Genomic DNA, 27,451 nt, shown 5'->3' with positions numbered 1-27,451 from the left:
GGGGTGTCAAACTCAATTTTTAGGAGGGCCAGATATGACATAAATGTCACTTGGTCGGGCCAGGCCTTGCCAGCCCTGATCAAGAGTGGCTCGCATGCCAGATAAGAGCTCTCAGGGGCCGGACCCAGCCCTCAAGCCTTATGTTTGACACCCCTGCTTTAGTGTATCTATTTAAGATAATGTTACAGAAATTGGGCCCCACCCCAGTGGCGGCTCAGTGGTGGAGCATCTACTTTTCATGCAGAAGGTCCCAAGTTCAATCCCCGGCCCCTCCAGTTAAAGGCTCTCCCGTAGCAGGTGCTGGGAAGGATTTTTCTCTGCCTGAGATACTCAGGAGCTGCTGTCGGTCAAGGAGGGCAACGTTCACCTAATTGGGCCTGGTTCAGAAGAAGGTTGGTTTTTATACCCAGCTTTCCTCTACCGTAAGGAGTTTCAAGCCAGCTTACAATCACCTTCACTTTCCATCCCCACAACAGGCACCTTGTGAGGTAGGTGGGGCTGAGAGAGTTCTTAGAGAACTGTGACTAGCCCAAGGTAACCCAGCATGCTTCATGTGGAGGAGCAGGGAATCCAACCCGGTTCTCCAGATTAAGAGTCTTCCGCTTTACCCACTACGCCACGCTGGCTCTCAGTGTAAAATGGCTTTGTATGTTCTGTAAGGGCGATGAACGAACTTTGCTTGAGTTACACATTTTGCCTTCTCTCTCTTTCTCTATAATGTTACTAATTTTTGTCCTCTCTCTAGTGTTTTGCAACAGGTTCTCTGGTTGTAGGTAGGGTGCGTGGTAAAGTTTGCCTCCCATCTTCTTGCCTTTCTTGGAATCTCTGATACGTCTAGGCTAGCTCTAACAATGTGCTGTTATCTGTGGGCCTCTTTGTTTTTCATTGCTGATTTCTAGATCTGCTTTATCGAGGAACAAGGATTATCATTTAACCATTCTTTCTCTTTTTGTTTTTTTTTCCTTTTGTTTTTAATTCTATCCTTTTGTTGTTGCCGAGGCAGTAGAACAGGTCTCTGGCCTAAACAGATTGGAGAAAATTGACAATGTCGCTTGTTTCTTGCTCAAACGAGAAATCGTTTTACACCCGGCGGCGCTGTCCATTGGATGTCACATCCTGTCGATTGTTTTGGACTTAACACTATGTAATCTGCCTTGAGTCTCAGTGAGAAAGGTGGACTATAAATAACGTTAAGAAGTAAACATTGGCAGGGAGTTAAATTGTAGAACTCCCTGCCCCAGGATGTGGAGATGGCTGCCAACTTGGAAGGCTTTAAGAGGGGAGTGGACATGTTCATGGAGGAGAGGGCTATTGATGGCTACTAGTCAAAATGAATACTAGTCATGATGCATGCCTATTATCTCCAGGGTCAGATGCCCTATTATCTGAGGTGCTGTGGAACACAGGCAGGATGCTGCTGCAGTCTTGTTTGTGGGCTTCCTAGAGGCACCTGGTTGACCACTGTGTGAACAGACTGCTGGACTTGATGGGCCTTGGTCTGATCCAGCATGGCCTTTCTTATGTTTTTATGTTCTTAAATTCAGCCCTGGGTGGAAGGGAAGACAGGGATTAAGGCATAAAGGATACATGTTTCTTCTTCCTAATTCCCTTCCCAACATTTCAGATATTTGGGGGGAGTTCTTCCACTGTTCATAAGAACATCAGACTAGCCCTGCTAGATCAAACCAGCAGTCCATCTGGACCATAATTTTGTTGGATACGATGGCCAACCAGATGCCCTGAGAAGTCCCCCAAGCACAGGGAAGCATTCCCCAAGGACAGGGGGCCAAATCCTTTCCCCTTGTTGCTCTCTCCCTAGCACTGCTTTTCAGAGGGTAACTTATCTCTGAGCATGGAGGATCTATTTATTCATTCCCCACAACAGACACCTTATGAGGTAGGTGGGGCTGAGAGAGTTCGGAGAGAACTGTGACTAGCCCAGGGCCACCCGGCTGGCTTCATGTGGAGGAGTGGGGAAACCAACCTGGTCCCCCAGATTAGAGTCTGTCGCTTATGCGGAGGTGTGGGGAAACCAGCCTGGTTCTCCATATCAGGATCCACCGCTCATGTGGATGAGTGGGGAATTATACTCAGTCCCCCAGATTAGAGTCTGCCGCTCATGTGGAGGAATGGGAAATCAAACCCGGTTAGAGTCCGTTGCTCTTAACCACTACACCACACAGAACATGCTTTTTCACATTTAACGGGATTCATGCAGATAGTGTCACAGGGTAGCCGGGCTTGTCTGCAGTAGCACAGCAGAATTCGAGTTCAGTAGCACCTTAGAGGCCAACAAGATTTTTGGGGTTCCGAGCTCCCGAGAGTCGACGCTCCCTTCGTCAGATTCATGCAGGCTACGAACAGGCTGTGAGATTCGGTTATGAAATCTTGAAGAGCCACTCCGAATGTTGTGCTGAGGCAAGCTGAGATTTGCCCCAGAGCATAGCATGTCACAGGGAGCTGCAGCCTGTGCAGATGATGGCTGTGTTTGCACATTTCGTTTTTAGGTGTATGAGTAACACTTCGGCATACACCTAAAAAAAACTCTATGGTGTCAAGTGCCCTTTAGCGAGACGTGGCATCTGAACGGTGAATCCCAAGCGAGTTTCCATTAATAATCACAATTGCTTTCGATAACACTCTCGTTGCTTTTGTATTCGGCACATTACTGTTGACGCACCGTCAAGGAGCACACTAACTCTTTATGATTTCACCAACATGATTTCCTTTTTCACATTCTGTTGTATTTCTATGTGCTTTTCATTTCCCCCTTGGCTCTTTGTTTCCAACGCGCCTATTTGGGTTTTTGGGGGGTTTAATTTTGCTCCTGGCAGCAACAGGTGCCTTCTGACCAAAAAATTCCTCCATTGTGTTGGTTACGGAATTGCAGTAATGTGTTGTGCCTTGGGCCCCTCGCAGGAGTGTATCTCGCAGTCAGCCGTGAAAACAAAGTTCGAGCAGCACACTATCAGAGCTAAACAGATCCTAGATACTGTGAAAAACATTATGGACTCCATAAACGTGGCAGCAGCTGACCAAAGGTAGGCATCTCCCTTCACAATCGCCTTCTTCAGCTACAGTAGAGTCCCTTTCTGAACTTCCTCCCCTTTACCATGAGATATGCAGCCCTTAGAGGCCTGTGATGACCAGAGGTAAGTACAAGATTTCTCCATGTGCCTGGTCTGGGAGGGGCCGTGGCTTAGTGGAAGAGCATCCGCTTGGCATGCAGAAGGTCCTGAGTTCAATCCCCGGCATCTCCAGTTAAAAGGGTCAGGTAGCGGGCCTTGTTGGTCTGCAGTAGAAGAGCTTGATTTGAGTCCAGGAGCACCTTACAGACCAACAACATTTTCGGGGGTATTGGTTTTCGAGAGTCAACGCTCCCTTCGTCAGATCCCCGGCTTGAATCTCACCACCCGAGATTCTGGAGACCAGGTGCAAGTCAGCAGAGGCAAGACAGACTCTGATAGACCGGTGGTCTGACTCTGTATAAGGCAGCTTCATGTCTTTGGAGGGTTAGAATCATAGAACCATAGAGTTGGAAGGGGCCAGACAGGCCATCTCGTCCAACCCCCTGCTTAACGCAGGATCAGCCTAGAACATTCCTGACAAGTGCTTGTCCAGCCTCTGCTTAAAGACCGCCAGTGAGGGGGAGCTCACCACCTCCCTAGCTAGCCAATTCCACTGTCTAACAACTCTTACTGTAAAAAAAATTTTTCTGATATCCAGCCAGTACCTTTCCACCCTCAATTTAAACCCATTATTGCGAGTCCTATCCTCTGCTGCCAACAGGAACATCTCCCTGCCCTCCTCTCCGTGATAGCCCTTCAAATACTGAAAGAGAGCAATCCTGTCCCCCCTCAACCTCCTCTTCTCCAGACAAACATTCCCAACTCCCTCAGCCTTTCCTCATAGGGTTTGGTCTCCAGGCCCCCGATCGTTCTCGTCGCTCTCCTCTGCACCTGCTCGATTCTGTCCACATCCTTTTTGAAATGAGGCCTCCAGAATTGCACACAGGACTCTATGTGCGGCCTGACCAATGCTTTGTACAGTGGAATTATTACATCCTGCGATCTGGATGTTATGTCCCTGTTTCCTCCATATGGGGAAGTGAGATTAGATGGCTGCTCGGGATCTGTAGTAGTACAGGTCTTGATGAGCATCTTTTAAAAAGTCTAGAAGAGTGACAGAAACAATGACCATGCATCCTCCTTGGATATAGGCACCATAGGCGGGGGGACCTTTTGCTATGTAATGTGCTGCTGTCGCAGAGATGGCTCAGTGGTAGAGCATCTGCTTGGCATGCAGAAGGTCCCAAGTTCAATCCCCGGCATCTCCAGTTAAAGGGACCAGGCAAGTAGTCTGAGTTTGTCTCCTCTGGAGAGTTTCTGGGGTAACCAGAGGTCAAGGGACTAACGGGATGCCCTTTCCACCACTTTAGAGTACGTTCCATGGAGGAGCGAGAGGAGCAGAAAGACAGGCTGGAGTTCGTCCGGAACCAGCTCAACCTTCTCACGGACGACATTAAGTTAAAAATCAAAGAGGTTACGGAGGAAGTAGCAAACAAGGTAAATCGGACAGGGCTTGAGGGAAAAGGTGCGATCATGCGCCAGAATTGGGTCCACAGCTACTTACTTCATCAGCTACTACTTGACTGCCACACAGGTCTTGTTGCGTCCTGATAACCGCAGCCCCCTCTGCCCTGATCTGCAGTATGGGAAATGCCGCCAGCCTACCTTACAGGGTGCTTGTAAGGATGGCAAAGGGTCTGAAGATAAAGGGGCATGTTTTGCATGCAGGGAGCACGGGATTCAATTCCTGACGTCTCTAGGCAAATAATTTCAACTGCCAAAAACATTATCGTGTGGCAACGATAACCACCTCGCTGCATTTCTCCAAAAGATCCTGCTCTGATCCTACTCTCTGCTCATTGTCCTCTGGCACATTACATCTTTTCCAGGTGTCCTCTGCCATGACTGATGAAATTTGTCGACTGTCGGTACTGGTAGATGAATTTTACTCTGATTTTCACCCGTCCCTACAAGTTTTGAAGTTATATAAAAGCGTAAGTCTTGCCGTAGATGGAAATTTGTGTGTGTGTGTTCAGTTTGTTGCAGTACTCGAACAGTGCTTAGGACAGTTTGTGTGTGTGTGTAAAGTGCCTTCAAGTCACAGCCGACTTACGGCAACCCCTTTTGGGGGTTTTCATGGCAAGAGACTAAGAGAGGTGGTTTGCCAGTGCCTTCCTCTGCACAGCAACCCTGGTATTCCTTGGTGATCTCCCATCCAAATACTAACCATGTGTATATATATATGTGTGTGTATTTGTTTGTGTGGGTGTAGTGGTCAGTGTGTTACAGGCTTTGACATATTAGAGCATATGAACTGTTGTATTAGTGTTGTACATATGCAGGATTCTTCAATGTAAAACCATATTTTTCATAAAGACCATTAGAGGCTTCTCTTTCATTTGAAACTAGGCAATCCTATACATGCCTGACCAAGTAACTCCTTTTGGAATACTGGCCAAGAGACTTCTGGAATCCAGAATCTTCTGGAGTCCAGACTCTTCTGGAATCCCACTCTTTTGAAAAACTAAGCTTCAGGAATCCAATCTGTCACTAATAACGACTGCAGACATTATCAAATGGTGTTATGTAATGCTACATTGGGTTTTAAAGTTTAAACATGAAAGAATTGTAACAGAATGCTGAAAATAGATTCATTTTGATCATGCTCTTTGGGAGATGAAGATGCTGCTAATATCGATCATTATAGAGGTATATTAAAGCTAAAAACTGACTGTTAAGAAATAAGGAGCCCCGTGGCGCAGAGTAGTAAGCTGCAGTACTGCAGTCCAAGCTCTGCTCACGACCTGAGTTCGATCCCAACGGAAGTTGGTTTCAGGTAGCCGGCTCAAGGTTGACTCAGCCTTCCATCCTTCTGAGGTCAGTCAAATGAGTACCCAGCTTGCTGAGGGTAAAGGGAATATGGTGACTTTGGACAGTATAAATATAGGCAAGGAAAGGCTAGAAATCTAGATATCTCTCTTTGGGCTGAGAATCTCAAAGGAGATTGGCTTGGGGTATGCATTGATTTACTTATGTACTATTCTAGATAGTGTGAATCAGATTCTTTTAACTAAATCAGACTTCTTTAACTTATATTTTAAGTATTGGATTTTAAAACTAAATCTTATGTAGAACTTGCTTTATTGTATACTTTGTTATTGCTTTTAAGACTTTGTAATACTTGCATATACACACAAGCACATATATATACACATTTATTACATTGAAGCTATTCAATAAAAAGACTTACTTTTGTGAGTAAATAAGTTGAGTCCTGCTTAGTAGGTGACTAACTGAATAAGGTAACATACCACTTCTCAGGAAGGGGTCAATTCTAAGAGCATAGTCAACTGAAACGCACTGACCCGCTTCAAGTGGGCCCCGTGGCGCAGAGGGGTAAGCAGCAGTATTGCAGTCAAAAGCTCTGCTTACGACCTGAGTTCGATCCCAACAGAAGTCGGTTTCAGGTAGCCAGCTCAAGGTTGACTCGGCCTTCCATCCTTCTGAGGTCGGTCAAATGAGTACCCAGCTTGCTGGGGGTAAAGTGTAGCTGACTGGGGAAGGCACGGGCAAACCACCCCGTAAACAAAGTCTGCCTGGTAAACGTCAGGATGTGACGACACCACATGGGTCAGGAATGACCAGATGTTTGAACAGGGGACTACCGTTACCTTTTATGTAGCGGTCAGGAGAGGAGGTAAACAGACTCATGTACCTGGAGGCAATTCAGGCCTTATTTTAAAGTTTTATTGGAGCACACAGCCATTGCTAATGTTCAAGGGAAGCCCTGCTGGCAGTTTGGCAACAATAACTTCCTGAGATGATGACGTGTCGCTTGTGCTCAGTATGCTAGCCGATTGTTCTCGCAGGATCTCAGTTGGTCAGATAATCCATTGACGGTTTGCCTTTTCCTCTGTGAAACGCTCTAGGAACTCAACAAGCACATAGAAGAAGGCTTGGGAAGGAACCTGGCTGACCGGTGCTCCAGCGAAGTCAACACATCCATGCATCAGTCACAGCAGGAAATGATCGGTAACGTTTATGTAAAAGAATGTGAAGGTTCCCAGTGTGGTGTAGTGGTTAAGAGCGGTGGTTTGGAGCGGTGGACTCTGATCTGGAGAACTGGGTTTGATTCCTCACTCCTCCACAGGAGCGGCGGAGGCTAATCTGGTCAACTGGATTTATTTCCCCACACCTACACAGATGAAGCCGGCTGGGTGACCTTGGGCTAGTCACACTCTCTCAGCCCCACCTACCTCACAGGGTGTCTGTTGTGGGGAGGGGAAGGGAAAGAGATTGTAAGCCGGCTTGATTCTTCCTTAAGTGGGAGAGAAAGTCGGCATATAGAAACCAACTCTTCTTCTTCTCTTAACCCCCCCCCCACTCTCTCACATGTGGGAATGAAGGAGAGGAGGGGCCGTAGCCCATTGGTAGTGCCTCTGCTTGGAATGCAGAAAGTCCCAGGCTGAATCCCTGACATCTCCAAGTAAAATGGGCAGGTAGGAGGTGATGTGAAAGGACCTCCGCCTGAGACCCTGGAGAGCTGCTGCTAATTTGAGTAGGTAATATTCGGGGGAGGGGCTGTTGCTCAGTAGTAGAGAATCTGCTTTGCATGCAGAAGGCCCCAGGTTCAATCCCTGGCATCTCCAGCTAAAAGGACTAGGCAATAGGTGTTACTGACCTTGATGGTCCAAGGCTCTAATCCACTTTGGGGAAGCTTCATGTGTTCAACTACCCACAAGCCTTTGGGGAAGCTGTGGTCAACAGAGGCCCGTTTTCCATCTTGCACCAATGGCAGAGCTTGTAGGATCTAACCCAGGGGTCTCCAACGTGGTGCCCACCGACACCTTTCCTGGTGCCCCCCGAGTGCTTTTAGAAAGTGGGCAGGGCTTGGTGGAAATTAGCTGTGCAGATTAAAAGGCATCCTATTAAACAGAGCTTCCGCCTGAAATGTTGAAGAGATAGTATTAGAGTTCTATATAACCATGTTCCCTAACATTCTGTAGTTGGTTCTGCCTCCTGCGGCAGCCATTCTGTGATTGTGCCCACCGCTCTGTGTCAGAGTTCCAGAGGTGCCCGCATGCTCAAGAAGGTTGGGGAACCCTGATCTAACCCTTTCCACTTTAGTTTCTCCCTGAAACTGACCTACATTTCCCCACAAAAAACCCCTGAAATATTTATGCCAATCAAAATGCAGCAGGCACAGTTATTTTTCACCATATCAAGTAGCAGATTATTTTAGCTCCCTGGAGATCCCCAAATATCGGATAATTTTTACACTGGCACATTTTAATGCTTTACCCTCAGCCCTTCTGGAGGCAGATACCATCATGTCCCACTTTCTCAACGACCCTTGTCCATGAAATACTGGGGAAGTAGAGTCCATTGAGAGCCAGCATGGTGTAGTGGTTAAGAGCGGTGGTTTGAAGCAGTGGAGTCTGATCTGGAGAACCGGGTTTGATTCCCCACTCCTCCACGTGAGCGGCGGAGGCTAATCTGGTGAACTGGGTTGGTTTCCCCACTCCTACACACAAAGCCAGCTGGGTGACCTTGGGCTAGTCACAGTTCTCTGTGAACTTTCTCAGCCCCACCTACCTCACAGGGTGCCTGTTGTGGGGAGGGGAAGGGAAGGTGATTGTCAGCCGGTTTGAGTCTCCCTTAAGTGGTAGAGAAAGTTGGCATATAAAAAACCAACTCTTCTTCTTCATTGAACATGTCCTGCTGTACTGCCCATTTCATAATGATATTCAGCATCAGTATACAGCTCCAGCTTTGTCAGTCATCCCGGGAAGATCTGAACAATTTTGTGCCTCCTTTCTTCTCGCTGATTCTTCCCAGGAGGTAGCTTATAAAGTTGCCAAATTTTGCCGGTGAGCATGCAGGATGCTTGAGTGGCCAACTAAGTAACTCTGCCTGGTTGATGGGGGAGGGCTTTATCCTTCTCCATTTTCTTCTCAGTGCATATGTATTGTTTTATATTTGCCACACTATGCGTGTTTACTTTTACTTTCATTTTTATCCTAACCATTTGTTAATATTCTGGAGCTGGTTTTGCTCAATCTCCTCCTCCTCCTTTTTTAGAAAACCTGAAGCCGCTCTTGCCTTCCGGGGTTCAGAATCAGCTCCATGTGCTCATCCCGTGCAGGAAGTTTGACCTCAGCTACGACCTGAACTGCCACAGCCTGTGTGTGGATTTCCAAGAGGATATCACGTTCCGGTTTTCCCTGGGCTGGACCGCCCTCGTCAGTCGGTTCCTTGGCCCGAAAAATGCTCACCGGATGCTCGTAGGCTTGACCGAGCCAACCTTGGCCGTAAGTGTTTGAGATGGCTTTTCTCGGCGGATGAAGCTTGCGTTGGCGACTTGTTGAGGCCGATCCTAATAAACGCATAACATCTCCAGCGTCAATGTGGAATTCATTAATTTCCCCTCCCCCACACTGCATGTCTCTGACTTCCTCCTTGGGTGGGGGTTCCCCTGTCCACTTTAGGAGCAGCTTTTTGGAAGGGGCCTAAGGACCATCCAGCCCAAACCCCTTTACCACGTAGGATGACCTAAAGCAGTGGTTCCCAAACTGGGCAGTACCACCCCCTGGGGGGCTGTGGGATTACCGGGGGGGCACTAGGAGGCAAGAGGGCAGCAGGGGGTGCTAGAGGTGGACCCCTTCAACTGTGTTGTTCACTAATTTACAATAGATCAAGCAATGGCACCATACTGGCAAATTTGGTGGCAACTATCAAAAAAATTTTTCCAGGCTTTGAAGAACTGGTACCACTGGATCAAGTTTATCAGTTTTGTTGAATAAATTTCAACTAAAAAGTTTTCATTTGGTTTTGAATAGATGTGCAATTCATTGTTACTGTTTTGAAATTTTATTGTTATTATCTGTTGTGGGGAGAGGAAGGGAAGAAGAAGAAGAAGAGTTGGGTTTTATATGCTGATTTTCTCTGCTACTTAAGGGAGACTCAAACCGGCTTACAATCACCTTCCCGTCCCCATCCCCTGTCAGGTAGGTGAGGCTGAGAGAGCTCTAACAGAGCTGTAACTTGGCCAGGGTCACCCAGCTGGCTTTGTGTGTAGGAGTGGGGAAACAAATTCAGTTCACCAGATTAGCCTCCGCCACTCATGTGAAGGAGTGGGGAATCTAACCCGGTTCTCCAGATCAGAGTCCACCACTCCAAACCACCGCTCTTAACCACTCCACCATGCTGGCTCTCTGGAAGGAGATTGTAAGCTGGTTTGATTCTCCTTAAAAGATAGAGAAAGTTGGCATATGAAAACCAACTCTTCTTCTTAAGCACTCATGTGCCCATGCAAGGTTTATTAAGACTGCTCTTCGTCAGAATGGGGCCTCTCTCCCATTGCTTTGGCTAAGGGAGAAGGCACCCAGCCTGTCTCGGAATGGTCTCCCAAATGATACAGTTCAAGAGAGTCCACTGGGATGGCCCATCCCTGTTCTGGTCGCTCTCAAGACTTATCTCAGTGCTTGCTCTCTTCTGTCTTAGCTCCCGAGGTCTCTTGCCTCGACCCCTTGCGCTGCCAGCACCCCTACCTTGGCCCCAGAGAATCCGTCACAAGAGGAACTCATGGTTTCCTTGGTAACAAATTTGGCGTCACTGACCTCTCGGACCTCCATGACCGTCATCATTGTCGGAGGAGTGGTAAGTTCTGTCGTTGCACCAGCAAGCATCTGTTGCTGTCCCCTACCAGCTGGAGGATCCCTGACCATGGCCGCTCCTCACTGTTCACACCCATTCAGTGGCTCTTCCGCTTCATTCCTCTCAGGGGTGAGAAGCTACCACTGCCAGCCGTCTTGTGATGGTCTAGGGGGAAAGGATGAGCGAGTGGACGGCAGTGAGAAGCAGGATGGTCCTTAGAGGGCATCTTGGCCAAGGCCGCAGGATGGTCCTTAGAGGGCATCTTGCCCACGGCCACCTCCACCACCACCCTGGCCCTGGAGCCACCTCGGGGCAGCCCATCCAAAGAAAACCCTTCTTGCTTGCCTTAAGCAATGGGACCAGACCGGCACAGGAAGTTGGCAGGAGTTCTTTTCCTCCTAGTTCAGAGGCTGAAAGAGTTTTATCTGCCAAGGTTGTTTCAGAAGGGAACCGTGTTGGTCTGCAGTAGAAAAGTTAGATTCAAGTCCTGTAGCACCTTAAGAGACCTAGAAGAGTTTCAGGGTGTGAGCTTTCGTGAGCCAAAGCTCCCTTTTGTTAGATATGGAGCTTTGACCCTTGAAAGCTTATACCCCATGAATCCTATTGGTCTCTGTGGTGCTTCAGGACATGAACCCAGCTGTCCAAGGTCGTTGAGGATCTCCTGCCATTGCAGGGGGGGCGGGTTGGACGGTTCCCCAAGATTTTCCCTTCCTGCTCTCGTTTTCAGAATCCTGTTTTGATGAAGATACGGTGACAACTTGGAGCCGTTCTGTTCATGGTGAAATAGTTAAGTAACGCATTGGCCCTGGGTTGCAGCTTTTAAATATATATTTTTTTAAATTTGTCTGATTGGCTTGCTGCTTTTTAAAAAATGTAACCCAAAGAGTAACAAAGTATCCTAAAAAGGCAGCAAACCCAGCAAAGAAAAGCCACCAGTAAAACTCCCATCAGTGTCCACATTTTCTTTCAGCTGCCAGGAGCGAAAGTGGGCTTTTGCATTTTTAAAATGTTTATCAAACAAACAAACAAACAAACAGACCACTGAAATTGTTCCTAACTACAGAGAGATTCTGGAAAACCTTCTGCTTCTTTGAGACACAGTTGTAGCCCCTTGAGAAGGCGAAATTTCAAGCAGGGCCTTCCTCCAGGATCGCTGTAGGCTTCGGGACAGCTGGCACGGGTGTGTTTACTTGTGTTTCCCGTGTCATAAGCAAAGGCGTCATAACAGGTCGGATTCTTCTGCCCATTCCTCAGTTCAGTCGGTCGCTGCTCGAACACCGAACTTTCGTTTTCTCTTCCAGATTTGGCGAACAGTTGGCTGGAAGGTCATCTCCCTCTCCCTGAGCATGTACGGGCTGCTGTATCTCTACGAGAGGCTCACCTGGACAACCAAAGCCAAAGAGCGGGCCTTTAAGCAGCAGTTTGTCAACTACGCCACCGAAAAGCTGCAGATGATCGTCACCTTCACCAGTAAAAACTGCAGCCACCAGGTGCAACAGTACGTCGCCTCTGTTTTCGGTCCTATGTCCCCAAGGAAAGGCACCGCCCCATTTGGCCCTTCTTCTTGAGGAAGCTGGGCAGTTCCATGGATAGGTATAGCCGGAGACCAGAAGAGTGTCTTCTTTCTTGAATGCAAAGGATGATGGTTTGGATCCTGCAGAGCTGGTCTTCTGGTAGTAGTGCCTTCCTCTGATGCAAGGAAAGCACCACTGTTAGAACATAACAAAGTCCCTGCTAGATCAGACCAAGGCCTATCAGCAGTCTGTTCCCACAGTGGCCAGCCAGGTGCCTCTAGGAAGCTCACAAACAAAATGACGGCAACAGCACCATCCTGCCTGTATTCCAAAGCACCTAATATAATGGGCATGCTCCTCTGATCCTGGAGAGAATAGCCATGGATAGCCCTACCCTCCACAAACATGTCCACTCCCCTCTTAAAGCCTTCCAAGTTGGCGGCCATCACCACATCCTGGGGCAGGGAGTTCCACAATTTAACTGTGTTGTGTGAAAAAATACTTCCTCTTATCTGTTTTGAATCTCTCGCCCTTCAGCTTCAGCAGATGACCCCGGGTTCTGGTATTATGAGAGAGGGAGAAAAGCTTCTCCCTGTCCACTCTCTCCATACCATGCATAATTTTATAGACCTCTAACATGTTTCCCCTTCACCACCTTTTTTCCAAGCTAAACAGCCCTAAGTGCTTTAACTGCTTCTCATAGGACAGTTGGTCCAGTCCTCTGATCATTTTGGTTGCTCTTTTCTGCACCTTCTCAAGCTCTGCAATGTCCTTTTTGGGGCGTGGTGATCAGAACTGTACACAGTATTCCAAGTGTGGTCTCACCACAGGTTTGAACAAGGGCAGTTATGATAGCAGCAGTTTAATTCTCTAGCAGAAGTTCTGGTTTTTAGCACTGTTAGGGGACTGGGTGTGGAAGAGCAGGTCTTGGTGGATCAAAAAGGAGCAATAAGTGCTGAGTTCTTTGCAGGCATTTGTAGCTCTCCGCTAGGCGGCTTTAATTCCACTTAGACTCCCTAACATCCTTGAAAGCTCTGGGTGGCCAACAGCATTCACAACGCCTTCCCCTTTGGCTTCACACACACCCCTGCTCCTTACAGCCATTACTCTCGGTAATTTAGAACCCAATTACCATCAAATGTCTTTCCTCAAAAGCAATTCCACCCCTTCTTTTCAATCAGCTTCGCTTGTACCTATGAGAGGGTAGTGTAATGGTTACAGAGCAGCGAGGTTTGAGTCCAGCAGCACCATAGAGACCACCGAGAAGAAGAAGAAGAGTTGGTTTTTTATATGCCAACTTTCTCTACCACTTAAGGAAGAATCAAACTTGCTTATAATCCCTTCCCCTTCCCTCAACAGACACCCTGTGGGGGTGGGGGGTAGGAGGTTTTGAGAGTCACAGCTCATACCCCAAAGATCTCCTTGGTCTCTGAGGTGCTACTGGATTCGAATCTAGCTGTTGTACCGCAGACCAACACGGCTACCCTCTGAAACCATCTTCATGGTTATGGAGTGACAGAGTTCTGGGTTCACCTCCTCACTCTGTTATGAAGCTCATTGGGTGACCTTGGGCCAATCACTCTCTTTTGGCCTGGCCTACCTTGCAGGGTTGTTGTGAGGACGAAATGGAGGAGGATGTTTCCTTAAGCTCCTTGTTCCATAGAGCCCTTTTTGTTCATTCCCTTCCCCCTCCCGCCAAGCAAAGGGGCATCCACCCACTGGGTGCATCCTGAATCACGGTTCCTTGCTGCGAACAGCAGTGGTGGGTGGGTGCTGGGCTGCAGTCTCCTCTCCCTGTGGCCCCAGTTTCAGTGAATATTAAAATTTCTGTGTGTCAGCATTGTATGTGTATCTGAAGTGAAACAGCTTGAAAACTTAGTTGATCTTTTTGAAGGAGGAAGGTCACCTGTACTCCACTGAGAATGGAACTACCTTTCTGTTTTTCTCCTGGATGACTGTTATATCAGGTGCTGTGGAACACAGACAGGATAATGCTGCTGCAGTTGTCTTGCTTGTGGGCTTCCTAGAGGCGCCTGGTTGGCCACGGTGTGAACAGACTGCTGGACTTGATGGGCCTTGGTCTGATCCAGCATGGCCTTTCTTATGTTATTAAAGCTTTAAGAGGGGAGTGGACATGTTCATGGAGGATAGGGCTATTCATGACTACTAGTCAAAATGGATGCTAGTTAGGATGCACATCTGTTCTCTCCAGGATCAGAGGAGCACGTCTATTAAATTAGGTGCTTTGGAACACAGGCAGGACAATGTTGCTGCAGTTGTCTTGTTCATGGGCTTCCTAGAGGCACCTGGTTGGCCACTGTGTGAACAGATGGCTGGACTTGCTGGGCCTTGGTCTGATCTAGCGTGGCCTTTCTTATGTCCTTATGTCTTTAAGAGCTGTGGTTAATTCTAACACTTGTATTTTCCTATACCAACAGAATTTGGGCTGGGCTGGTTAAGCAGGATTCATTCTCTCGGTTCATAAACCTTTGAGATTCTGCAGCAAGAGAACCTAAATTGCAAGTCCAGAATACCCTCAATTAGCTGTGTTGCTTGCTTTGTATGGTGGGTTGTTTTCAGGATCTCAAGTATCCCTATTTTTTTTTAGTTGAAGGGATGGATGGAGAGCAGATCTCACTTTTAGAAGCGACTAATGCTTCACTGCTGTTTCCTTCCTTCCTTGTTTCTCTTGCATAACACCATGGAGGGGGGATAGAGGCAGCCGTGTTTACATGTGTGTGCTGTGCTTGAACACATGAAGCTGCCTTATACTGAATCAGACCATCAAGGTCCATCAGTCAGTATAGTCTACTGACACCGGCAGCAGCTCTCCAGGGTCTCAGGCAGGGGTCTTTTACATCACCTACTTGCCTAGTCCCTTTAACTGGTGATGTTGGGGATTGAACCTGGGATCTTCTGCATGCCAAGCAGATGCTCTACCAATGAGCCACAGCCCCGTGTACTCCTATTTAAGGTTTCATTTTTGTCTGTGCTGGATCAGGAAGGAGACGTTCTTAGCAGAATGCTTGCAGTTCACACGGGTCTATTGGACTGTGGCCCAGAACTCAAAGGCAGCCCCATCTGGTAGCGGTCTTCCCTTTGGGGCTTAGCAGGTGGAACACACCGGCAGGCCTGACCTTTTCTGGCTTCCTCCCAGGGAAATGGCCACAACGTTCGCCCGCCTCTGCCAGCAGGTCGACATCACCGAGAGAAACCTGGAAGGGGAGATTGCCAGGCTGTCAAAAGGAATCGACCAGCTGGAGAAAATCCAGAGCAACTCCAAGCAACTACGGTAAATGGCAATAGCAGGAGGCCGGTTTTGCGGTGACGGGTGTGGGGTTGCTGATTCTGTAACTGACATCTCAAAAAGCTTCCCGCTTTTGGCCGAAGCCCAGGTGATTGTAAAATTATGGCATTGTGTTGAGTGTGTGTGTGTGTGGGGGGGGGAGATCTAACTCATGATGATGCTGAGGGGTCGGAGGGGCCCCTTCCCCCATTGTGTGTGGTGACTTACGGCAACCCAGTGGTGTTTTCAAGGCAAGTGATGTTCAGAGGTGGTTTGCCATTGCCTGCCTCTGCATTACAGACCTGGTATTTCTTGGAGGCTTCAGTAACCAAATACTCACCGGGGTCAAGGTTGAGAGTGTGTGACTCGCCCAAGGCCACCCAGCAAGTTTCCATGGCAGAGTTCTGGTGAGCTCAAAAGCTTTTTGTATTGGTTTGGTTGGTCCTAATAAAAGATATTGCAGGGATTTTTTTTCCTGTCACTTCAACCCGAGTCACAATCTGAAACAGTACTGCCCCCTTGTGGCAGGAACTCTGTGCAGCATCTCTAACGCTGTAAGCCACCTACCAAATGAATGAATCTACCTTACCGCATGCAGGTTTCCCTATGTGTGCGGAGCCAGTGTGGTGTAGTGGTAAGAGTACTGGGCTAGGATCTGGGGGACCCTGGGTTTTAGGTCCTATTTAGCCATGAAACTCATGGTGTATTTGGACTGCTCCCTCTCTCAGCCTAATGGGGGAGAACCATGTATACAGGGTAGGATAAAAATGTACTAGACCCATTAAAATAAGGTTGGTGGTCTACTGAAGACTCTACCGTGGTAAGTCTGATCCGTGTCTGAAGCATCATATGATTGTTACAGGCACCACTACATTGGATGTCTCTCTTGCCTGTTTCCATGCGGTTAGTGTAGTAGAGCCAGCAAGGTGTAGTGGTTAAGAGCGGCTCTAATCTAGAGAGCCAGGCTCAATTCCCCACTCCTCCACACGAAGCCTGCTGGGTGACCTTGGGCCAATCACAGCTCTCTCGAGTTCTCTCAGCCTGTGCAGCCGCAGTCAACGGCAAACCACCTTGCTTTGAGAACCCTATGGCAGGGGTGTCAAACATAAGGCCCATGGGCCGGATCCAGCCCATTGAGAGCTGTTATCAGGCCCGCGAGTCAGCCACTCACACCCCCATTCTCGATCTGGGCTGGCGAGGCATGGCCCGACCAAGTGACATTTATGTTGTATCCGGCCCTCGTAACAATTGAGTTTGACACCCCTTCCCTGTGGGGTCTCCATAAGTCAGCTGTGACTTGGCGGTACTTTCCACCACCACTATAATATTAGAATTGGCCCATGGCAATCTTGGGTATTCTGTGCCCAACGATGTCTGCGTGTTGGTGTAGATCGTTTCAGTTTCCCTTCAGTTGCTCATGGTACTGATAGAAAAGAGCAAGAGTCCAGTAGGGGTATGAGTCCATGAAAGCTCATACCCTGCCAGAGAGGTGCTAGTGGACTCTTGCTCTTTTCTACTGCTACAGAGAAACTAACATGGCTGCCCATCGTGATTTATCACGATACTGGGTGAATTCACAGTCGGGCTTGGTCTACAGTGGGAGGACATAATCTCCAGCCTTTTTCCTCCTTTTTTGTCTTACAGGAAAAAAGCCGTTCAGCTGGAAAACGAACTCGACGGTTTCACAAAGCAGTTTCTCCAAACAAAATGAAGAGAAACTTGTGTCTTTCTCCCCAGCCCCTGCCCACGTGCTCCCATAGGAAGCTCCAGATTGAACTTGAAAGATGATGTGATTTTCCACACTCAAGCCACATGAATTTTTCCAAGCCCTCTCCGCTGCTGCCCAACTCCTTTTTGATGTTTAGATAATGAACTGGGCCCGGAGGTGGGGGAACCGAAAAGTATTATTTAACCACTCACTTGGTCATTTTTGCAATTTTTCTTAAAAAAAAAAAGAAATTATTTATATTAACTGGTGAATATAAAATGTATTATTTGGAGATGTAAAACAAATCCAAGAAAAATAAACTAGCAATCCCTATAGTATTTTGTATTAGCTTTTACACCAGGGGCGATCTTTTCTTTCTGGCATCCAGGAAGAGAAGTGAACCCCCCCAATTCCTATGTGGAAGTAACTCTTAGGGCCAAACTACACAAGATGCCATCCCTGGGTTCACGCCTCCATTTTGTAGAGTCCTGGAACAACTTTTAAGAATGCCGTGGAGGCCCAATTATGGCTGGGACCACCCTGGTAAAAGGACGACCCCCACGCAGCAGTGGTCCTGACCAGCAATGAGGCCCTGGCACATTCCCAGGGTGAAACCAGGGACTGCATCCCGTCCAGTTGTCCTTAGCTGCAATTCTCTGTGGGAATGCGTGTTGCCGGCTTTTTTCCACAGCTTGGTTACAGAGTTTAAGTACCGGGTGATAGCATATTTAAAGAGGTTTATGTAATTTAAATGCACACAATCCCAGACAACTAGGGATTTTACTTTCTTCTGAAGCCAATTGTTGAGCTGCGTATTGAAGCTTTAACATCCTCACCAATGAAATTCCGCAGTTAAGGTTACCCCTTTCTGTGGCCACCGGGATTGGGGTGGTTTTACTTAGCTTTGCGAGGAAAGCTTTGCCGTCACTTCCCCCCCTCCCCAAAGGATAGCCAAATTCCCACAAGCCAAAGGTGTGAAATGCTAGAATAAGGGTCATTAAAACAATGGTCATTGAATTTTCTGTGGGCAGTGAGTTTAGCTACAACTGTTTCTGCACAGTTTTTCGAGCTTAGCCCTGCCTTACGTGGTTTTGAGGGACTTGAACATGTGCAGCAGTCATGGTTTACTGTGTAACTTCGTGCGCCTGGCCTAAAATTCTTTTGGAGAGCCTGAGGTATATGGCAAAGGGAACAGGAGGCAGGGTGACTTGCGCTTCTTGGCGACTCTGGTTCTCCTGCACAGACACTTAACATTGCGCAAGCAAACCAACGCATGTTCTTTTTGTAATGCTTTCTCCAGATGTGTGTAACGAGCACAAAAAAACAATATTTTTAAAGAGGAGTAAAATGAAGACGTGCATGTTTTTGAAGCAAAAGGAGAATGAATTCTTAGTCCCTGTTTTGTACTGGTGCTTGAAAGGGAAAGATCGCCGGTTGCAAAGGGCTACTGAAACACTTGGTTTCCATATTGGTTTCTTGCTGAGCAAGAAATGAGAATTGTCGTTGTGTTTTAACCCCCTTGCTTATACCATCTGAAATGTTTAATGCAGTTCTTCTGCCGTCTGCCTAAAAGCATGAAAAGGAGAAAACTATAAATGCAGCCAGACGAGTTTTAATTTTTTTTTAAATTGTGACCGTGACTGTCTAATTCCAGTTCAGGTTATCTAAGAGAGATTCCCGCTCCGTATCCCCCAACCCTGGGAGCATTTATATGAATCTCTCATTTCTACGTGCACCTTTGCCAAGGAAAACACTAAATGAGAAGTCCTCCCTCTTTAGGGAAATGACATTGCCAGAGGTGACCCACGTAGTCATTGGGTTGGGTCGTGGGGGTGGGTGGGGGGAGAGACAGAAGCCAGGCCACATATGTTTGCTGTAACTCTCTGCTGGTGGCTGAGATGCAACGGTTTATGGTAGAGCAGGTTCAAAGCCCGCTGTCTACTCAAATGAGAGTTGAAAACAAGCTGACTCTATGACAATCAGCCTTTCCTTTGCGAGATTTACCAGGTTTCTGCTGGGATGTTGTAACTAAATAAACTTCTAGATTTCTATGGCTGTCGAGTCTCCTGAAGTTTTTATACCCCGTTCAGTACTCAAGAGCCTGCTCTGACTTCTTGCCTTAGATTTGCCCACCCCGTTGCTGCCCACCTCTCCTCAATACTCCACCCACCCCCCACCCCCACCATCCAGGACTGAATGGCATTGCATTTTCAAGAAGCCAAGTAGTCCTTAACATTCACTGAGACAGCCAGTGTGGTGTAGTGGTTTAGAGCGGCGGACTCGAATCTGAAGAACCGTGTTTTATTCCCCACTCCTACACATGAGCGGCAGATGCTAATTTGTAGAACCAGGTTGGTTTCCCCACTCTTACACACGAAGCCAGCTGGGTGACCTTGGCCTAGTACACAGCTCTCTTAGCCCCACCTACCCCACAGGGTGTGTTGTGGGGAGGGGGAAGGGAAAGTGATTGTGAGCCGGTTTGATTCTTCCTTAAGTGGTAGAGAAAGTCGGTACATAAAAACCAACTCTTCTTCTGAACAAGAAGTGAGCTGTAGCCCACAAAAGCTCATACCCTGCCAGAAATTTTGTTAGTCTTTAAGTTCTATTGCACTGTTGCTCTTTACTTCTCCTCCTCCCTTGCCTTGCTCGCTTATTACAGCACTCCCTCTGCCTTCTGGCATAGATAAGTCTCAGGGATGGATGGAAATTTATTTTGTCCCAAGCAGGGCGTGTTGGCTGTTTGCTGCTACCTCTACAACCTTGGGGACAGGATCCTGGTATTTTATCCTCACACTGGGAATGAGTGGCATAAAACAGCTCTTTCTTGGGGGGAGGAAGTTGCCTATTTCCCCCAAGAGTTGTAAATCACTTCCTGGGGAGGGGAGGGGAGGGGGGGGCATAGAGCTCTGGATAGGAATGTGTTAACCCTTCAGTCATCTAACGTACAACTGGGATGCAGCAACAGTTAAGAACATAAGAAAGGCCAGCAGTCTGTTCACAGAGTGGCCAACCAGGTGCCTCTAGGAAGCCCATAAACAAGACGACTGCAGCAGCATTGTCCTGCCTGTGTTCCAAAGCACTTAATGTAATAGGCTTTCTAGAGCCTTCTGTTTAGCTAGACTGAAAGCTAACCCCTCTATGGTTATGCAGGGCAGGATTTTGAAAATACCATACCCAGACAGGACCTGTCCTTGCTCTTCTGGCTCTATCGATTCATTAGCTCATGCCCTCTTGGAATGCCACTTTTATGAGGAACTTCGACCACACTATCTCTCTCCCCTTTCAACATCTAAATCTAAAGCCTCTGTGTCTGACATAATGCCTTTTTGATAAGGTACAGGGATCACAAGGCTACATTGTCAGTGGCAAGATTTATTTCAGTCCTTATATCCCTCCAACATTAGATTTACACTGCTCAAGATCAATGGATCAAGGAGCTTCTAAGGGATAAAGGAAAGGAATATAATAGGCATGCTCATCTGATCCTGGAGAGAATATAAGACTTTTCTCAAACTGCTAAAATCGCAAATTAGTGCCATTCCCCCTCCTGTTCCTTTGTCACTGTGATTTTGCTATTTCAATTCTTGCCCGCCCTTCGCCCAAGTAAAGCTCCTGCGTCCCTGAGACCCTTTTATACCACACATACAACACATTACCAAACCCCTCTGTGCTCTCGGTGACACTGCAGAATAATCTTTCCCTGTGGCATTTGTCCCTGACGAATGATGGAAGACAGTCGGAAGAACAGGCAGGCGGCTTGCAGGGCCTGACCTCAGCTCCACCGGTTGAACGGAGCCTTGATTTCAAACCAGACCCATGTAGGAATGCAGGGGAAGAAGTCAACACAGCCCGAGCGATCCTAGTTAAAAGCGGTTGTTTATTGGTTACAATGTCAAGTCAGGGCAACATCTTTTCACTGAGCCACTGTACAAATACAAAGGGAAGATTCGTGGGGAGGTGGGGGGTGGACTATAAACAGTTCATAGCAAGTGATTTTTTTTCCCACAGGGAAGTCTTTATACAACAAGCACTGTTAAAGGACAAATGGCACACAAGTCCCCTGCGTTCTCTCTCTTATATTTTAATTATAGGTGTTTTGTTTTTTTCGTTTTTCCAAAACAAAAAGGGATTTTAAGACTTTTCGGAATACACAATCCAAAAGGCAGTGCAGAATCATTTAGTACCTGGTCAAGTTTCAGGAGGGCTTTTTTTATTTATTTCCTTGAAAGAAGCTGGCGATGGTGGAAAGGGAAAAAAGCATGCCGTGATACAGGCGGGCTCGTCCATTAACGAGCGAAATGAAGAAAGGCCGTCCGCTTCTGAAAAACGACGAGACGCAGTCCCTTTTGGGGGATTTACGCAGCCACGCGCGTGTTTTGGATGCGTCGTGGCGAGAGGGAACAAAGAGAGCACCATTGTGTCATAGGAACAACGGCTAGAAGTATTATCTAAGATGCCCCATATTAGTCCAAAAAATAAAATCAAACATCGTGTGGCACAAGGAAGTCAGGCACGTTTTTTAAAAAAAAATCTCATAATTTTAAGTCATTAGTAACACTGTCACATAACTCACCAATAACACCACTGCGCGTTTAACAGTCTTGCATGTATTTTTTTACACAACCAGCAATTGGCTTTTTTTTAAAAAAGGGGGCGGAGGGACACACACAAAGGCTCACGGTGCCTCAAAAGTGGAAGAAGTCACTCAGGCAACATGCGTGCCACGTCAAGGTAAGAAGGGGAACCACAGAGCCCCGACTTTCACGGTGAGAAACTGCCAGGTGTCATTTCTCGCTGCGGCGGGGATCCGAAGACCCCCCGCGCACGTGTTCGAGGTGCTTCTGTGCATGCACAGATGTGGGGGTGACGCCGTCGCCCCTCGCATGGCACTGAATGCCATGCACAGCAGCTTAAGAGCTACAAGGCTGTGGTGAGAATGGGACAAGGGAGAAAACCCCCCAGTGCGGCTGCAGAGCTTTGGACCCCCGTCTACATGAGGAGCTGGACTTAATAGAATCATAGAACAGAATCGTAGAATCATAGAGTTGGAAGGGGCCACATGGGCCACCTAGTCCAACCCCTACTCAATGCAGGATCAGCCTAAAGCAGCGGTTCCCAAACTTTCTGAGTCATGGAGCACTTTTCAGGAGAGAAATTCGTCACAGAGCACTAATTTTCATCTTGCACCTATATACTAAACCAGTGATTCCCAAACTTTTCGGGCCACTGCCCTCTTGGTTCCACAAACTCAACCCCAGCGCCCCCAGCCTATAAAAAGCATTATGCAAAATAGGGGTTTGCATGATGCACTGAAGAAGATAATAACAATAAAATTTCAAAACAGTTAACAATTAATTGCACATCTATTCAAAATCAAATTAAAACCTTTTAGTTGAAATTTATTCAACAAAACTGATGAACTTGATTCAGTGGTACCAGCTCTTCAAAGTCTGGAGAAAAATTCTGATAGTTTCCACCAAATTTGCCAGCATGGTGCCATAGCTTGATCCATTGTAAATTAGTGAACACAGTTGAAGGGGCCCACCTGGCTAGGATTTACTCCTGCTGCCCCCTTACCTCTTAGTGCCCCCCTAGGTAATCCCCCCCGGGGGTGGTACTGCCCACTTTGGGAACCACTGTCCTAAACCGAATGACAGTAGTATTTTTCTTTCCAATCTCTTCACAGAGCATTAGGAGATGTTATGTGGAGCACAGTTTGGGAACCGCTGGCCTAGAGCATCCCTGATTAGTGTTTATCCAGCCATTGCTCGAAGACCGCCAGAGACTTCCGAAGACACCAGCTGCACAGCGAGTGTTCGCACAACCACGAAGCAGCAAGAGGTAGGAGGCAGCCAGGCTCAGATAGGAAGGGCCGAAATTTACAGACCTGCCGCCTCTCGTGCCCTCAGAGCTGCCACCTGGGACGTTTTTAAGACCACCCGTTTAAACTGCTGTCTTTGCTTTCCTTCTGTGCACCACCGATCCAGGCTTGGTTAACTTCTACAGGATATGCTATCGACAGTCACTCTACACACACCTAACCTGAAACCAACCACTGGAATTATCTGCAAAACCTAGTCACACTGACAGCTGAAAAACACAAACACGAAGCTGGGTGGGAGGTGAAGGAGAAAGAAGGAGACCGCTCTCTCTCTCTCTCTCGGGGAATGTTCCGACTACATGGTGAATCAAACACGGACCTTTGCTGTGGGACAAATGGCCAGAAAGAGAACCAAAAGTTATTTCGATTCTATGCATTACAGTAAGCGCCTTTCAAAAAGGCGCTTTGCCAGTTCAAGGGCAGGATCCTCTCCTCGGAGAAAAAGCGGGGTCGGGCTCAGCCTGGGATACGCAAAATGGACATCCTGACAGGGTCACCTTTTCTCTTTCCGGAGGGAAGTGATTTTTCAGCTTGTGTCTGGCATGGGGAAGAGAAAATCCTGGAGACAGCTCCACTATTCTCATTTGCCCCCTCTTTAACTTAACCCCATTTCCAAAACATTAGTGAAACTGTTCCAAGATGCGATCTGAAGACACAAGCAGATGTTGGGTTGCTTCCGGTTTGGTAAAAATCAACTTCCACTACATTCATCATAGTAAAGATTTTTTTTAAAGGGTCATATTAACTATCCCTGGGATGGAAAGCACATGGCCAGGAGCTGAACAAAGCAGGTGCCTGCTGCCCCTTGTCCCGTCAACTGGAGATGCCGGGGATTGAACCTGGGGCCTTCTGCATGCCAAGCAGATGCTCTACCACTGAGCCACGGCCCCTCCCTGGGCCTTTTGACTAGGATTTACCTTTCATAAGTGTTCTGGCCTGAACTCAGCACTGACTAGCATCATCAGGGCACGCTTCCTGCCTTCTTGTTGCATCTTTTCCCCTGGAGCCGCCGAGCAATGAGTTTTGACTGCTGGAGGCAGAATGAGAAACTTCCCCAACCCCTCCCCAGCGTCAAGCCGCTCGCATTTGCAATGGCCCTAATTCATGCAGTGGGCTGTACTAAGCGACATGTCTGGGTGGGCCACTGTGCAACACCCCACAAGGGTCGCAGTGAGCGACTTATCCATCAGTCCTAGAACTGAGAACACGGAGAAACGAAACCAAAGGACTTCTCTAAGGACCAACAGAGTTATCAGGATCCTGGCAAACAGCTCGGCTTCACTCCAAAACCTGCAAGACTGAGTCACGTATTTATCACAGAGCCATAGAGTTTAAAGGGACCACCAGGATCATCTAGTCCAACCCCTTGGACAATGCAGGGAATTCACAACTACCTCTCCCCACACCCCTACTCCATGCCCGGAAGATGGCAACAAAAATCCCTCCAGGATCCCTGGCCAATCTGGCCTGGAGGAAAATTCTCCACTGTCTCCTTTCCTAGCTCCAGATTCAGACGAGTTAAAATGGTTTAGGGGGAAACAGCAAAAACTGACACTTCTCAAACCACACATTTGGCAAAACTCTTCTCAATCATCTGAACCCAAGGGCGGCGGTGAATTCTCAAGCTTTTTGCATTATTTCTGTTAATGGAGACAAGGCGGTTCCAGTACTGGTCTAGCGGTAACTTCTTGGCAGTTGGATGATATGAAAACCCTCCTGCTTGGAAAGCCACTGCAATACTATTGGATTAGTTCCCCATCGGAGAGCATTCTGCTTCTCAACAAGCCCATCAAGAAAGCAGCTGTGCTCTGGTACGTTCCACCAGACACACAGGTGCGCTCCTTAGGCCAACAACACTTGTGTGGAACAGGCCCACAGCCACAAAGACAGCACTCGAACCACAGTGCACCCTTCAACAAGATTAGTAGCCAACTTAAAAACAAAGGACCGTCTGGAACGGTACACATGAACACATGAAGCTGCCTTATACAGAATCAGACCCTCGGTCCATCAAAGTCAGTATCGTCTACTCAGACTGGCAGCGGCTCTCCAAGGTCTCAGGCAGAGAGGTCTTACACATCACCTACTTGCCTAGTCCACGGCCCCTACCCTTTAGCCTAGCCACATCCTCCCTCTGAATTGTCTCGTAATGCTGCCTTATATTGACTCAGACTATTGGTCTATCCACATCAGTATAATCTACTTAGACTAGCAGCAGCTTTCTAGAGTCTGTCTTTCATATCACCTACAACCTGATCCTTTTAACTGGAGCTGCCGGGGATTGAACCTGGGACCTTCTGCGTGCCAAGTAGATGCTCTACCACTGCTACTGAGTCGCAGCCCCTCCCTAAAAATACACAAACACATGAAGCTGCCTGACACTGAACCAGACCCTTGGTCCATCAAAGTCAGTCTTGTCTATTCAGACCGGCAGTGGCTCTCCAGGGTCTCAGGCACAGGACTTTCACATCACCTCCTTGCCTAGTCCCTTTAACTGGAGACGCCAGGGATTGAACCTGGGACCTTCTGCATGCCAAGCAGATGCTCCGCCACTGAGCCATGGCCCCTCTCCTCTAAACCAATAAGTTCCTTTATTTGACCTCCATTTAAAAAACTGTGAAATTTTCTCAGCGCATGCATGGTGTCCAGAAGTCAACAAAGCACGTACACTCAACCCCGACTTTCAGCTGTGATTTACCATAATTGTAGAGTGAGGATTTTAAACAGGCAATGGCTAATGTGTGTTTTGTTCAAGAGGGAGAATTTTTTTTTTAAATCTACGTTCGTGAAAACCGACTGACCCGTCTCTACAGATGTGCTGCTATCTACAGGTGGGTGGAATGCACACTCATACATACCCACACTAAGAAGTAACATCATGGCACTGGAATTTACGGCACTAAAAACCAGCAATACGGTGCATGTGTTAAAATCAAGATCAGAGAAGGCGTCTGATTCAACCTTTGTGAAGGGACATTTCAGATTCAACCATTTATATCCACACAGGGTGGTTCCTAGATTGACCATCTCAGGTGTGGACAAGTTAAAATCTCAAAATTTGTGCTCAGGACAGTCTGTGTATGACCAACCAAGCCAGAGTGGCTATGGGTCAGTGTGGTATAGTGGTTAGAGCAGAGTCTGCCCCGTGAATAATACATTCCATTCAACGATTTCTACATGAACCCATGGAGATAGATCATGATGGGTAGCCGTGGTAGTCTGTCACTGGTAGTAGAAAAGGAGTCTAGTAGCACCTTGAGGACTAATAAAAATTTCTGGCAAGGTGTGAGCTTTCGTGAGCCACAGCTCACTTCTTTAGATATTTGAAAAAGTGAGCTGTGGCTCATGAAAGCTCATACCCTGCCAGAAATTTTGTTTAAGATGCTACTGGACACTTGCTCTTTTCTACTACATGTACCCAGGGAGAGTCACTGCAGGAACCACGCCGTGGGTGCAAAATGCTTACCCAGGAACTCACATAAAACTGCTAGCAGCACAACAAATGGCATATTTTAAAAGCCCACCAAATGTTTGCTTTCGTTGCAACCTCCCTTCTTCCATTTGAAAGATCTTTCGTCCTTGCTGTTATGCTGCTAGGAAAGAATTTTTGTTGTTCGAAGGTCACACTCTTTCTTACCAGTTTATGACCATCCTAAGTAATTTTAAAGGTGGTCGTGTATCTCTAGGCTTTGTTTCTTTTTAATATAACGATTTGGGTGGGTTTTTTTATACAGAGATAGATATGCAAAGTGGTTCCTACAAAGTCCGGGATGAATGTTCTAATAGTTGGCTTCAAAGGGGGAGGGAGGGTTAGATAAAATCATGGACGTCCATCACAATGGCTATTAGCCACAATGGCTAAAATGGAACCTCCACGTCCAGAGGCAGTAGCCTTCTGAACACCAATGCACCAACAGGGAGAGGATTCTGGGGGCATCTGGTTGGTCACTGCGTGAAATCTACCACAGCCGCTCTTATGTATGTTTAAACTGGGGGGGGGGGGAATCAAGATAATCAATACAAGAGGAAGCATTTTGCCTAGTAGCTCGTATCTTCTGATCCATCCAGACACGTGGAAAACACAGCTAACACCCTTGCAAATTTGGTCCTGAACATCGAATAATCATTTTTTAAAAAAAAATTGGTAGAAGTAGATGCCCACATGTTTACAATGTGCTGGTTTCTTTTTTTCACAGCTACTAAATTCACGACACTTGGCACATGAATGGACGCTTACCCCCACCACCCCGTAAACGTGGACAAATTTGAAAGGCTGGAATTAATGATAAAATTTGGCAGAAACTTTTGAGAAAACAGATGGCTCAGCAGCAAATCTGT

At 47.4% G+C, this 27,451-nt stretch overlaps 2 protein-coding genes across 2 annotated transcripts in view; both read left to right on the top strand.

The window, feature by feature from the left end:
* MFN1 (mitofusin 1) overlaps positions 1-17,235 on the top strand; it is a 29,518-nt gene extending 12,283 nt beyond the window's left edge. Inside the window, exons 9-17 of the mRNA XM_056849560.1 lie at positions 2,920-3,041; positions 4,439-4,565; positions 4,958-5,062; positions 6,998-7,100; positions 9,150-9,379; positions 10,572-10,727; positions 12,026-12,222; positions 15,396-15,530; positions 17,169-17,235. Of these exons, the coding sequence (XP_056705538.1) occupies positions 2,920-3,041; positions 4,439-4,565; positions 4,958-5,062; positions 6,998-7,100; positions 9,150-9,379; positions 10,572-10,727; positions 12,026-12,222; positions 15,396-15,530; positions 17,169-17,235 (1,242 nt within the window). The remainder of the gene's footprint in view (positions 1-2,919; positions 3,042-4,438; positions 4,566-4,957; positions 5,063-6,997; positions 7,101-9,149; positions 9,380-10,571; positions 10,728-12,025; positions 12,223-15,395; positions 15,531-17,168) is intronic.
* ZNF639 (zinc finger protein 639) overlaps positions 1-21,339 on the top strand; it is a 46,961-nt gene extending 25,622 nt beyond the window's left edge. Inside the window, exon 5 of the mRNA XM_056849552.1 lies at positions 21,324-21,339. The gene's annotated coding sequence lies outside the window, so the exon portion shown is untranslated. The remainder of the gene's footprint in view (positions 1-21,323) is intronic.
* The last annotated feature ends 6,112 nt before the right edge of the window (positions 21,340-27,451 follow it).

The sequence above is a fragment of the Euleptes europaea genome, chromosome 5 (assembly GCF_029931775.1).
Source record: "Euleptes europaea isolate rEulEur1 chromosome 5, rEulEur1.hap1, whole genome shotgun sequence".
Classification (NCBI taxonomy): domain Eukaryota; kingdom Metazoa; phylum Chordata; class Lepidosauria; order Squamata; family Sphaerodactylidae; genus Euleptes; species Euleptes europaea.
Note: the sequence above shows the minus strand (reverse complement) of the source record. Positions and strands in the feature narration are given on the sequence as shown.